This window comes from Melozone crissalis, unplaced genomic scaffold (genome assembly GCF_028551555.1).
Source record: "Melozone crissalis strain CALT ecotype California unplaced genomic scaffold, PUWL_Pcris_2 ptg000033l_1, whole genome shotgun sequence".
Lineage (NCBI taxonomy): Eukaryota > Metazoa > Chordata > Aves > Passeriformes > Passerellidae > Melozone > Melozone crissalis.
The window spans coordinates 15,019,419-15,032,955 of NW_026535811.1; the positions used below are offsets into that span (position 1 = coordinate 15,019,419).

General features: G+C 44.7%; 1 protein-coding gene across 1 annotated transcript; it reads left to right on the forward strand.

The window, feature by feature from the left end:
* Positions 1 to 2,894: 2,894 nt before the first annotated feature.
* TIGAR (TP53 induced glycolysis regulatory phosphatase) lies at positions 2,895 to 12,006 on the forward strand. The gene is made up of 6 exons (XM_054281926.1): positions 2,895 to 3,038; positions 4,367 to 4,404; positions 6,198 to 6,319; positions 8,930 to 9,007; positions 9,976 to 10,086; positions 10,534 to 12,006. Exons 1-6 carry the CDS (start codon positions 3,007 to 3,009, stop codon positions 10,990 to 10,992), a joined length of 840 nt encoding a protein of 279 aa, XP_054137901.1. The 5' UTR covers positions 2,895 to 3,006; the 3' UTR covers positions 10,993 to 12,006.
* Positions 12,007 to 13,537: the final 1,531 nt, after the last annotated feature.

A 13,537-nucleotide genomic window follows, 5' to 3' on the forward strand; every position in this document is an offset into this window, starting at 1 on the left:
AATCCCGCGCTGGGAAAGGAACGTCCCGGGGCTGCCCCTGCTCCCTGCTCGCAGCCCGTATACCGCACTGAGAACCAGCTTAAAAACAATTAAAAACATCCCCGAAGTTACTCTGCCACGAATGAAATTCTAGGAACTGTGTTCTCCAGCAGAGCCAATTTGAGGCCTGTCTGCAGCACAATCTCTGGGTAGGATTTGTCAGGGTTATGCCTCTCTTCAGGCCAGCACATCTTTCAGAGGAGCATTGTGCAGGCAGAGAAGTGCAGCAACAGAGAACTGAAGAAATTCAGCAAAGGTTTCTGCTGGGTGTATTTGTAAGCACAAGGAGCAAGATCAGATCCCAAATAACAACTGAAAAGGGAAACCTAACCTAGCAGCTAAGCCACAAGGCTCTAAGTCAGAAGGTACAGGCTTTCAGAGCTGTTTTCTCTCAAAGCCAAAGTGGCTTATGTGTCACCCAAAGTGGGTGACTTCAGACAAAGTCTGTCACTAACTTTGCCTGAAGGGCTGTCAGTTTTGCAAAAGGACCTGTATGAAAGCATGCACTTAGAAGAGATGTTAACAGTGTAGGCTCATGTTTGAGACTTGATCCCCTAAACTACGCGTGAGACACAGCTGGAGTTTTATCACTGCAGCAAAACACAGTTGTTTTTAATGGTGATACAACAGAAATAGGCCAGAGCTGATCCAGTTGGCACAGACTCATTTACAGGCAAGACTGTCACTGGTGTCACCCCTTGAAAATGTCAGTTCCGAAATCTGTGGAGGAGAGGCACTGCAGAAATTTGAGGTTAACACCACGCTCTGAAAGGAAGACAAAAAGGAAACTAAACAGACACAACTGTTGCATTAAATATTTAATTTTTGCATCTGCTTTAAACAGCTATTGAAACAAATTATGTTTCAGTCTTCATTCAGAATGTATTTGATGTTAAAGCACAAACCACTTTCAAACTGAGGTCATACCTCTGGGCAACCCAGAAGAATTTCTCAGATTTTTAGATAGGATTTATTTGATCTAGTTGAAAAATCCTGAAGGAAGTATACTCAGCTCACCAACTAATATTTTGGTTAATCACACTGTCTGCAAGCCATAAAACTTCAGCTTTCTGAGGGGAAAAGGATGAGTTCCTGTCGCGACAGGACACAACACAAGCGCACACACCACTGCTCTCAAGGTGCAGAAAAAAGGGAAGTTTATTTTCTGACTCCAACATTTATAGTTTTCTAAAAGTGACAGTGGATTGGAGGGTGAAAGTGCCACCTCTCCAATGACACCCAACAAACCAACAGTCTATCAAATTTCTCCTCCTCCATAAAAGAATGCAAAACAATAAGTTATTTATAGAAAGTGTGTGAAAAAGTTTGCTACAAGAATGTAAATATCAGAACGCTTAGAAAATCTTAAAAAATCAGGGCGACAAGTTCAAGTTACTTCTTGTGTTACTTTGTCCATTTTACCAGCAGGAATTTCTAGGTTGCCCAGAGCAGCTATGGCTGGCCCTGGATCCCTGGAAGTGCCCAAGGCCAGGTTGGACAGGGCTTGGAGCAATCTGGGACAGTGGAAGATGTCCCTGCCTACGTCAGGGAGTTGAAACTGGACGATCTTTAAGGTCCCTTCCAAGGCAGGCCATTCTGTGATTCTGTGGGTTCTGCAGGACAAGACCAGTGTGGTCCCAGCTGGATGTGGGTGCTAACATCTCACACTGCTCTGCCTTGGAAACTGCTGCTTTAAACTATTCCTTGGAACCAGCTCACCTTTGCTGATGGTTAATCCAGGGTGTGATTAGGCTGCCCAGGCTGCCTTGTGAGTGCCACAACTGACTTGTGAGTAATGTCTTTTATCTATCTAAATACAAATATCAATGTATTGATATTACTCTGAGCAAAGAGCTGCTGCCAATCAGTGTTAACTGAGCTGATGTAACCAGAGTGAACATCACCAAGCATTCTGTGTTCTCCAAAGGGGCAAACTGGGTCTATCCCTGGTCCCTGTGTGGAGGAACACAGTCAGTGCAGGGAGCTCGGGGTGCAGCTGCAGTGGAGCTGCAGGCTGAGCTCTGGAGCAGCCCAGCTGAGACAAGAGGCTGGGAAATGCCAGCCCTGTGGCACCGGGCAGGGAACGGACACTAAGAGTCACGGCAGGAGATGAAAACTCAGATTTTTCCTACCCTTAATCTGTGAGGGTGTAAAAGCACAGGGGTTCTCTTGCGCTGCGTCCCTCCTGCAAGGCCACCAGCTCGGGCTGTTGTTTTGTCATTTAGGAATTGCACCGTGACTGAAGGATGTTACGGAACTGGACATCCGAGACTCTGGTCAGGGAAACCTGGAATGGAGCCGGTAAGGAAACCCGGTCCGACTGGGAGTGCGGGGGATGCAGCTGGGAAGGGGCTTCAGTCCCAGCTCAGACGCCGCCAGTGTCACCCCAAGCGGCTCCGGGATGCTCAGACCAGGAACTTTCCTTAACACCAGCATCACGAGACGCTGCCAAACCCGGACTTTTAAGGCGAAAGCTTCCTGATTGCAATTGCAGAGTGAGAATGCGGAACCATTTAGGGTGCGGCAGTCCAGGTGTAAACCTCGTCCTGCCACGCCCGCCACTGAACCCTGTCCGCAGGCTCCACATCCACGGGCGCGCAAATGCCACCGGGGCCGGTGACTTCCAGCCTGTGTGATGCTGCTGATCCCTCTGGGAGAAGAATTTCTTCCCGGTGCCCAAGCCGAGCCTCCGGTGAGGCCGCTCCCTCTCGTCCTGTCGCTTGTGGAGCGGGAGCAGCGCCAGCCGTCCCCGACCATCGCGGAGCCACAAACCCTTCCCGGATCCTCCTTTTCTGCCGGGAGCCGCCTCCGGTGACGTCAGAGCGGCACGCGGGGCGCGGGCATGACGTCACGGCGCGGCGCGCGGCGCCGCAGTGTTGGCGGTGGGACGTGCGCGCACCTCGGATCCACCTGGGCACATCTGGGCACGTCTGGGCTCACCTGGGCTCACCTGCGCTGCCGTGCGCCATGGTTCGGTTCGGGCTGACGGTCGTGCGGCAGTGAGTACCGGCCGCGCACCCCCGGCGCTGGCCGTGCCCCGGCGGCCGCGTCCCCTCCTCGGTCACGGGCAGCGGGAGGGGGGAGCTGAGCAAAAGCTCTCAGGGGGGCAAGGGTGGTGTGAACCTTTTCCCCGTGAAAGGTTAAAGTGGTTGTGACTCGGCTGGAATTCCTGAGGTGACTTTTTTCTCCCGCTCTGTTGGCAGAGGTTTGTGGCTGACTGAACCAAGTAGCTCCAGCTGCCTGCAGCTGTCAGGAGAAAACTCCTTAATTTGTAGGAAGGCTCAGCTTTTTTTCTCCTTTACCATAAGCACCAGGGCAGCAGGGCAGGGGGGATTCTGCCCCTCTCTGCTGAGCCCCCCTGCAGGGCTGCATCCAGCCCTGGGCCCAGCACAGCAAGGACAGGGAGCTGCTGGAGCCAGGCCAGAGCAGGGACACCAAGGGGAGCAGAGGGATGGAGCAGCTCTGCTGGGAGGAAAGGCTGAGGGAATTGGGATTGTTCAGCCTGGAGAGGAGAAGGCTTTGGGGAAACCTCAGAGATGGAGAGAGACTCTTGTCAAAGGCCTGGAGTGACAGAACAAGGGGGGAATGGCTTCACACTGACAGAGAGGAGGCTTAGATTGACTGTCAGGTACAAAAAGTTCCCTGAGAGGGTGCTGAGGCCCTGGCATAGGTTGCACAGAGAAGTGTGGCTGCCCCATCCCTGGAAGTGTTCAAGGCCAGTCTGGTTGGGGCTCTGAGCAACCTGGGATAGTGGGAGGTGTCCCTGCCTATGGCAGGGGTTTGGCATTGGGTGATCTTTAACGTATTTTCCAACCCAGTTCATTCCATGAGTCTGTGATTTCTTCTGCTTTGGCTTCCTAGGCTCTCTTTCTTCCAGGTGTGCAACTGTGCTGCTACCCTTGATAATCTCTGGAACTGCTTCCTGTAAAGTTCAGAGAACCAGCTGCAACACGTTTGTCAAAAGAAGGCTCCAGAGTCTTCCTGCAGCTTTGTTCTCTCCAGCATGGAGGTGTATTTGTTAGAGATAAATTGTGCTGCATTTATGATAAATTTAAGAAATCACTTCTCTTACTTTCATTCCAGATGGCTTTGTCTCATTAAAAGCTGGCAGCATGATTGGAATTGATTTGAAAATGTTTTTTTATTGTTATAAAATCTTCATGTGCGTTGTTTTGAAAAGGGTTTGTGCTGCATTGTATCTTTTTTTTTTTTACCTTCAGGTGGTGCTGTCTCTTGTTGGTATTTAATACAGCAATGTTTTTGAAAATCCACTTAAATTATGACAAGTTAATTTTTTGTTGTTGTTGTTGTTTACATTCTCTTTCAGTGGAGAAACAAGATACAACAAAGACAAGATACTGCAAGGTTAGTAAGAGTTATTCTGTTACCTGGTTAGAGATGGAGAATCATGGTGAAATCCTGTCACCAACTGCTCAGATGTCATTAAGCAATAATACTGTAAACCTTTAGAGACTTCATGTGTAAGCCAGGACATGGCTTTCATAACAGTACAGGAGATTTTAAGTCACCCTCCACAGAATATCAACAGATGCTGATGCACATTGTGTTTTAACAGGGGTGTTAGAAGAGTTCCTTTTTCCCCACAGGGAAAAAATATGTTGCATGTTGCATGTGATCAAATAAAATGGTAGCAGCACCTTTTACTAAGGACTCCATACCACTGTGTTAAATCCCAGTAATGGGAAGTTTGGGAAAAGGGCTTCTGGGAAAAGGAGCTGCAGAAGGATGGGTAAAGATCCTGATGTGAGGGGGGCTGTTGCCTCAAGAAGGGAATCTGTTACGTGCAGTAAAAACCTGCAGTAGGGCAAGGGAGAATGAAAAGTAGAGGTTGTTTAAATGCTTGAATTGCTCAATCCCAGCTCTTTCTAGGAAGGCAGTCTTGAGTAGACACATTTCAAACTAGATTTCACCTTTGTGGCTGCTGGCTTGCACACCCAGAACTGAGCACACTGAGCTGCCTGTACGTCTGCTGCAGGAAAATAATGGTTGGGGTTTTACTCAAATAAATTAGCTTTCTACAATACAGGTCTTGCAACATAGATTTGTGCTCATAATAAAATGAGTAAAGAATATTCCCCTGCTTTACTTGCTTAAAAATATTGATGATGTCTTTTGATTTCCTAGCTCCTTGGGTCAAATGATGTGTATAGGGCTCTTCTCCAGTGTGGAGAGAACATAGCTTCTGGTTTTGAGCAAGCCTCTTTTGAATTGAGAGGTGTAAGCCTTTACCAGCACACTGGGGTCACACGTCTCACATGTCTGAATTACAGATGAGGTGCTCAGAACTCAGGTTCTGGACTTCTGGTGTCCTGTTTTTTGGTGTTGGATTGGGCATTTTCTGGGTGAAAGGAGTTTGTGTTCTTTGTTCTGAATCTGATGGGAATTTCACTCTGTCTGCTCTGGCTTCCTGCAGAGCTAGAATGGGTAAAAGGTGTGGATGTAGCAATCTGTTACACGGTTGTCCCCCCGCCACAGTTCTGGGTTCTCCTGCAGACTCTGAGCTGTGGCAGGAGCACACCTGCCCAACTCAGGCTGGATTTCCAAAGTGCTGCTTCTCTCACCACTGTCCTAGAGCTCTGTGACCAGTTATTCTCACAGACTTCCTGGCTGGAAACAATTTTTGGGAGGTTTGCTGCTTTGCAGCTGGGTTTGCTCCAGCTTGTGTGAGCATAACTGTCAGTGTGTGAGATGGAGAGGAAGAGACCACAATGGATTGTGTTTGCATCTCATTCTCTCAGCAGTATTGTCCTCTTTCTTATTTACATTTAACAAATCTGTTTATGGAGTTTCAGCTGTGAGATACCTCTTGAGGGAACTAGTGACCCTTCTAAAAATGGTCACATTTATTAAATGTAGGTCTCTGTCTTATGTTTAAAATTTGTCAAAGGTATAGATTAACATAATTATCATTGACAATGATAATTGTCTTCCTAGGCTTTACTCCCTTTTATCATTAAATATATGTGACTGAGTTTAGGGAAGACCAGAAGAGCAGTGACTTTTCCTAATGGTTGGTTTTGCTAAAGGAGAAAGTTTTTCTTATGACTGGGCAGTTTCTTTATTGCTGACATGCCTGGTCAGCTGCTAAATAGTCTAAAATTTGCATGTTTTAATGCTGTGGGGTTTTTGTTTTGTAGGTCAAGGAGTGGATGAGCCACTCTCTGCAACTGGTTTCAGGCAAGCAGATGCTGCTGGTTTATTTCTCAGTAATGTGAAGTTTACCCACGTCTTTTCAAGTGACCTCCTTCGAGCAAAGCAGGTAAGTGCTTCTTGAGGCAACAGCTGGCTCCCAAATCTGGCATTTATTTGCTGTTGGTGATGCAAAAATAATGCAGTGACAGAGCCAAAAGCTGCCCCATGATCCCTGGAAGTGTCCAAGGCCAGGTTGGATGGGACTCTGAGCTCTGGGATAGTGGAAGGTGTTCCTGCCTGTGGCAGGGGGTTGGAACTGGGTGATCTCTAAGGTCCTTTCCAACCCAAACCAGTCCATGGTTCCATGATTTGCTGTTATTTTATATGGACATTGTTCTTGCTAAAGGAGTAATGGGAACTTGGTGGTCCCCATCACCACAGACAGGACTGAGTTTTTCTCTAAGAAGCAAACCAGACTGCCTGTGACATTGTTGTGGTGTCCCAGGCACTGTGGCTGAGTGCTGTGTTCCTTTGAGGAGTGCAGACCAATGCAGGCAAGGTCGAGTTTTGCTGTGAAATCAGTACAAGGATCATTAAATGGGCAGAGATGTTGGACTTTGTCAGGCATCTCACACCTCTTGCCTTGATGCAGTAAATCCAGAATACAGATTAAATAAAGAGGAAAAGTTTCTACATGGCATTACATGTGACCTTGTGTGCAGAATTATGAAATACTCAAAATTACAGAAGCAAAACTTTCTAAGTTAGAGGTCAACTGTTGTAGGAATGTCATGTCTCCTATGGAGCCCTATCTTTAATTCTCTCTTCTGTTACTGATTCTGTGTTTTCAAGAGACATGTGGGGAGTTGAAACTCCTAAGCCATTCTTGTTCGCTTGCTTTTTGCTGTGTTGTCCTGCTAGAAGTCTGTGAAGCTGTAAACCAGATCAACCAAATGTAGTATAAATCTCTTTTTTTTCCCCTCAAAACATACACCATCAACATTGCTCATCAGTTTTGCAGCACAGTTCCAGAAACTGCTGTAGCAGCACAACTTAAGCAGAAAACAAAAGAGACAAGGAGGGAAGAGTGCAATAGTTGTATATTTTAAATATGCAGAATAGCTGCCTGAGTCACTTCCTTTATGTGTGTGAATGGCAGTGATGATATTTTAAAACATTAAAGAGTGCTTTCTAACTTTCATAAAGCTGTCTGTGCTGTGTGCCTGCTTTATGGGAATTAGTTTGGGATATTTTTTCTTTTATTAGGGACAGGTTTTTCCATGAAGAGCCCTTTCAGAATTGCACTCTCCTAACGTGAAAGACCTGAATTTTCTTTTGCATACAGGAAATGTGTTTTGCCACTTGTTTGACAAGCTGTCCAGATGTTTGGAAAGCTTTCCCAAAGATGTGTAAAGCTGAGGTTTCCAAGTGGTCCATGTGCAGCTTTCTTGGCAGCTGCAGTTCTGTGAAGGGCCTGTTACTATACTGTCACTTCACAGCTTGAATATGGGAGGAATGTACAAGTTCTGTTGCAAAAGAGGAAATTCCTGCATGTGATCATACAAATAACTGTACTGTGCATATACACAAGGAAGTGGATTCAACCCTGTCTTTATTTCTGCCTTATTCTTTGAGAGAAAGTTAAAGTTCCAAGACCAGATTTGTCTTAAGCAAGATATTAAATGTGCCAGTAGTACAACAAGGCTGCTTACTTGTGCCAGAATCCAAGGAGTGTTTTTCAAAATGAATTCTTTAAGTGTCAGATTGATTTGGTGTGGATGTTTGCACAGCTCAAACTGCCTCTGAAGCCAGTGCAGCCTTCACACTTGGGTGCATGTAAGAATCAGGAGCAGCTGTCCTCTGGTTCCCAAGAAAGACAAGGAGAGGACCCAGTGGAGGCCACAGAGGTGATGAGGGATCTGGAACATCTCTCTTATGAGGGGAGACTGAGGGAGCTGGGCCTGGTTAGTCTGGAGAAGACTGAGAGGGGATCTCATTAATGCATAGAAAAATCTCCAAGGAGTGTCAGAGGATGGTGCCAGGCTCTTTCCAGTGGTGCCCAGTGACAGGATGAGGAGCAATGGATACAAACCAAAACATAAAAAGTTCCACCTTCCAACATGAGAAAGCATTTCTGTATACTGAGGATGGCAAAGCCCTGGAACAACCTGCCCAGGAAGGGCCTGGAGTCTCCCTCTCTGGAGACATTCCAAGGACACATGACCAGGTCACATTCCTGTGTCACCTGCTCCAGGTGACCCTGCCTGGGCAGGGTGATCTCCAGAGGTCCCTTCCAGCCCTCAGGATTGGCTGTGGCAGCCAGAGAGTGTCAGATGTTGGTTCAGTTGAATTAACTGAGCAGTTTCAGGCAGCACAGCTGTGAGTCTGGCCCATGTACTCCATGTAAAGAATGTCCACACAATTGCTCTGTGTTCTGTTCAACAGAAGATGTGGCTCTTATCCCAGTAAACCCTGCTGGCCACCTCTCATGGGTGCTGTTTCTTCAGCTGTTCTGGACTTTGAATTGGGAAGGAATTGCCAGAAGATTGCAGCTTTTCTATTTTTATGGCCTGGCCTGGGCCATCTATGCAATTGTGCCAGACTGGTAGCTGAAAAACTTCCTGTTTTGTTGGTTTGCGTTGTTGGGTGCTGCTGATGGGATTCACCTTGGCTCTGGTGGTGTAAGGTGGTGTGTCTATGTTCTGTCCAGTTGATGTGACTGTATATTCACTTTTAGACTGCTGCTGCCATTCTAGGAAAAAACAGGTTTTGCAAAGATTTGGAAATCAAGTACGATGCAAGACTGCGAGAGAGAGTAAGTGGTGCCAAAAGAATTTATTATCAAATATTGAACTATTTGAAAATGTAACTTCCTGCTCATGGGTAACTTGCCTTATTGAATGGTAGATTTAGCAGTGGAGAGCACTACTTAATCACTGGAAACTGAACAATTCACATCAGGGACAATAAATTGTTTGCAGAAGGGTGAAGCAGAGCCAAAATTAAGTTATGAATGTTTTAACTATGATGCTTTAATGGTAAAGTTTAGTATTTAAGGAGCAGCATGTGATTGTAGCATTTCCTGTTTGAATTTTTTTTCTCTCAGAAATTCCAGTTCTTCACTTGAAATCAGCAAGGCCTTATTATTTACTTTTAATTGCAAGGGTACTTGTGTAGGTTTGTTTCCTTTTTTAATGTCTTTTTCAAAAATTCCGAATTGAAGATGGATCTTTCCTCTGTTGTGAAGAGGAAGGTCTTTAGAGAAGGTCACAGCTCTTTAGAGAAAATACTGGTTTCTAACATGTGCAAAATAACTTCCTGTAGCCTTTTTGCAAGCAAAAGGAAAATGGAGTTTATCCTCATGTGAAGGGCTTCGTACAGAAGCATTTGCACTGTGACCTCAGTCACAATGACACTTGAATTTTGTATGCTGGGGATGAGTGTCAGTGGAAGAAAAAAACTCTCCATACGAAGATCAGGCTGAGGGTCATGTGTTGAATGTCCATGCTTTAAATGAGATGCTGCTCTTAGAGTATTTGTCTACTGAGCATCTATATCATCTATATCTATATCTATATCTATATCTATCTATCTGCTGTTTAAAAGGGTACCTATAAAGATATTTCCTCGCCCAAAATTGGGATAAAATGTAAAAGGTAGCTATGCCTTGGGAATCCAAGAAAACAAAGCTGAAGCTTCACAAAGGGAAGAGCTGTTTGCAGCCTCTGGAAGGGGTTACAGGGGACCTGACACATCCTGCCAAACCTCGTTTTTCCCTCACAGAAATATGGTGTTGCAGAAGGAAAGCCTTTGGCTGACCTCAAGGCTATGGCAAAGGATGCTGGAGAGCAATGTCCTTCATTCACACCTTCTGGAGGAGAAACACTGGATGAAGTATGGTATTTATTTATTTATTTATTTATTTATTTATCTATTCTTGTCCTGCTTTCTGGGCTTTTTTAGCAGTGCAGTTGCAGGTATTGGGAGCTTCCCACTGAGAGCTCAGCCCAACCAGAGATATTCTCTAAGCTAAAAAATACTGCTTGGTCTGATAACAGTGGCTGCCAAGTGGGGAATCTCTTTATAACTAAAATATTGATTTTGAAACTGACTCCTCGTGAAGCTCTGGCTCACAGGAGGACGATAGCAATTGTTCTCTGGAGGGCCGAGGAGTTTGCACAGCAGTCAGTAACTTGCATTGGCTTCTGAGCCTTGTCTGTGAGAAATCTTTGTCTTGTAGCTGAAATAGTTTTGTGTCAGATTTCTGAAAGCCAAATCTGTGCTTGCTTCACCACGATCTCTTCGTTCTTCGCAACATTCCCTTCTGGCCTTTCCCTGCAGGTGAGAGAGCGTGCGAAGGATTTTTTTGAATTCCTCTGCCAGCTGGCTGTTGAGTTGGAGCAGAAGGAGCATGGCAAGCCCGGTGCCCCAGGCAGGAGCTCAGGAACATCTGGAGAGCAGTTTGTTTTCCCTTGGACAAACCACTGCAGTGAGGCGGAGATGAGCTCTGCGGGCAGCGGATCTTCCACGGTATTAGATGCCAATATTTTGGTGGTGAGTCATGGAGCCTACATGAGGAACTGGATTGGCTACATGGTTTCAGATCTCAACTGTACCTTACCAGCAAATTTAACCAAGTCCCAGCTGTCTTCTGTCAGTCCCAATACTGGAGTCAGCCATTTCATTATAAAACTTGAAAATGGGAATTTGTTGAAGCCCAATATCACGTGTGTCTGTCTTAACCAAGACTCTCACTTAGTGGATGTGGGAGCTGAATGTGTAGCTTCAAAAGTGTTTTAAGGGTCTCTGTGGGGGGAAAGTGGGATTAGATCACTTAGATCAATTTTGCTAAACTTGGGAAAAGTATCTGTAGTAATTACTGGGATTGACTGGAATTGCTGACACTAAACTGCAAAAAGGGAGACATGCAACTGCTTGCCATCCTAAAAACTACAATTTGCATGGTCCTAGTGCCCAGAATAAGTTGGCAGTAGCAAAATAAAACAAATATTCCCTGTTCTCAGAAGCATAATACTTGCAGTCACTTGCATATCTGCTCCTACAGCACATATTTCAAACAACTCCTTTGCATTACTCCATAATTATTTTGGTTACCTCCAAGTGAAAGGGTTGGGGACAGGAGAGGAGTGGTACCTCAAAGCTGAGCTATACTGTATTCCTGTTTTATTACAAAATGCTATATTGTAATATGAAATGTACTTGTTGTCTTAAAATAGATTTTTGAATGCAATAGTAGAACCTAGGAAGGAGCATTGCCCAGTGGGACAGGCTTGGTGCAGAGCCAAGGGATGTGACTCTGACACTGAATATCTGTGGGACTCTGGGCAAGTCTCCTTTCCATTTGTAATGTGGGAATGATGATAAACCTACCTCGCCAGGAGTATTTCCTAAGAAACTGTTCAGGTTCTCGAGGTCTCTGTTGAAGAGCACTGTACACAAACACAGAGTATTTATTTTTAGCTGTGAGCAGGATGAGGAACCTTGTGTGCACATAGTAGTGGTCTCTTTTCTGGAAAAGGGACTTTCTCTCTGGAGTGAGTTGTACTTGACTGGAATCCTTCTGTCAGCTGCAGTCATGCACTTGACTTTATGAATATTTTTTCCTAGAATGAGGCAAGTTTGATTGTTTGGTGACAGTTGGTGTTAATACTGCATTCTTTCCCCACTGGGGTGTTTGTGGTGTTACAGTGTGAGCTTATCTGGTTTATGTTATTTATAAGATTCATGTATTTTTTCTTCATTTGCATATTTTTGGCCTGTTAAAAAAAATAAATTAAAGGCTCTTGAATAGAACTCCCATTTCATCTGTATTTCTTTTGAGGTAAAAATCTTTCTTAATATTGCCCTGTGAAGCTTTGTTCAGATCACATAACTTGTTTTCCTTCCTGGCCTTTTACTGTGAAAAAGACTCTTGGGGCTGATGCTGTTTAGAGGTTTTCATAGCTCTTTTTCAGTAATAAAATAATTCCTTCTCAATATACTGAAGGAAATAAGTCTTCACAGGAAGCTAAAATGGGAATATGACTTTTGCATGGACTCCTCAAGCTCTTTGTGAAATGCATCTTCCTGGAAGGCTCCTCATAACTAAATTGGTGGTCACAGCCAATGAAGATAGCAAAGCTTTAATTATGACTTCTAACAGAGTTAATGGTAGGAGAATGGGGCAGGAGTTCATTCTGAATTTGCCTGTCCCTGGTAGTGCCAGTTTATTTCAGGCATGCCACTGGCAAGGAATTCTCCTGCCAGTGCTTTAAATTGCTGAAACTCCCCTGGAACTGCCACATCCAGGATTTTGCCAGTCATTCCATCAATTCTTCTTGGAACCATTCATCAATTCTTAATGGAGTTGAAAAGACGAGAGGATGAGTGGACACGTGACACATTTTTCTCCCTAAGTCTGTCATTTCATCAAATATTTCAAAACACACTAGGGATTGGAGTGCTTCTGACTTTAAAAGGTTTCTTTATCTTTCTTGCCTTTATCTTTCTTGCTCTCAAGCAGGTAATTAATATTTTGTTCTGGTTGATGATCCCATAATTTAGGAGAACATCTGCTTTGTTAAGTGCTTTGCCGCTGCTTGGTCACTACTCCCAGAGGGATTTTTGACTCTTCCTCTATAATATGCTTTACCTTCTTTTTTGTATTTATAGGTCATTAAAATTTAAATCCAGCTTAAGGAACCTGTGTGATTGTTTTCTTTTAACTTGCTGTTACCAAATTCTTTCCTCTGGTAAGTCTCACACAGGGCAAGTAGATGGTACTATGGTGCCTAACAAGGAAAAATACCAAAGGGTGAAACCACTCAGGTTTTCTGAACAGCTCCTATCTTAATGAAGTCACATTTTTCAGTGAAAATGCATCAGAATCTCCCTATTCAGACTTTGGAAAACACACTAAAATGCTGCAAACACATCTGCCAGAGGAGTACAAGCAGTCAAGAGTGTCCTACAGTTGCCCGGATGTGCTTTTTCCCTCAGTATCTGCTGCTGACTTTGCTGGAGGCAGGATGCCAGCCTAGGTAGGCTTACAGCCTGCCCCAAAATAGTTGCATTTGTTATTTCTCCTTTGTTATGTCACATGTCAGGTTCTCTCTGCATTAAAAAGTCACTCATTTTGGAAGCTTCTGAAGCTAATTCTAAAAGCTGTTTTCTTTAGGTCTGTGTATAGTACTGCTCTTTTAAAGTTTTTACATCAGCACTGAGACTAAATCTTTTTTGATCAAGTGACTCTTGTGCATGTGTACAGTAAATCTGTACAGTTTATTGGGATCATGGGAAAGGAGAGCTGCAGCAATAGATGGGTCTGTTAGGAATAGGAACAGAA

What these genes read in the sequence shown, in the direction of transcription:
- TIGAR (XM_054281926.1), top strand. Translation starts at nt 3,007, where the DNA reads ATGGTTCGGTTCGGGCTGACGGTCGTGCGGCA. An exon ending in GGGCTGACGGTCGTGCGGCA is followed by an intron (nt 3,039 to 4,366) that starts GTGAGTACCGGC and finishes ATTCTCTTTCAG; the next exon opens with TGGAGAAACAAGATACAACA. An exon ending in ACCTCCTTCGAGCAAAGCAG is followed by an intron (nt 6,320 to 8,929) that starts GTAAGTGCTTCT and finishes ATTCACTTTTAG; the next exon opens with ACTGCTGCTGCCATTCTAGG.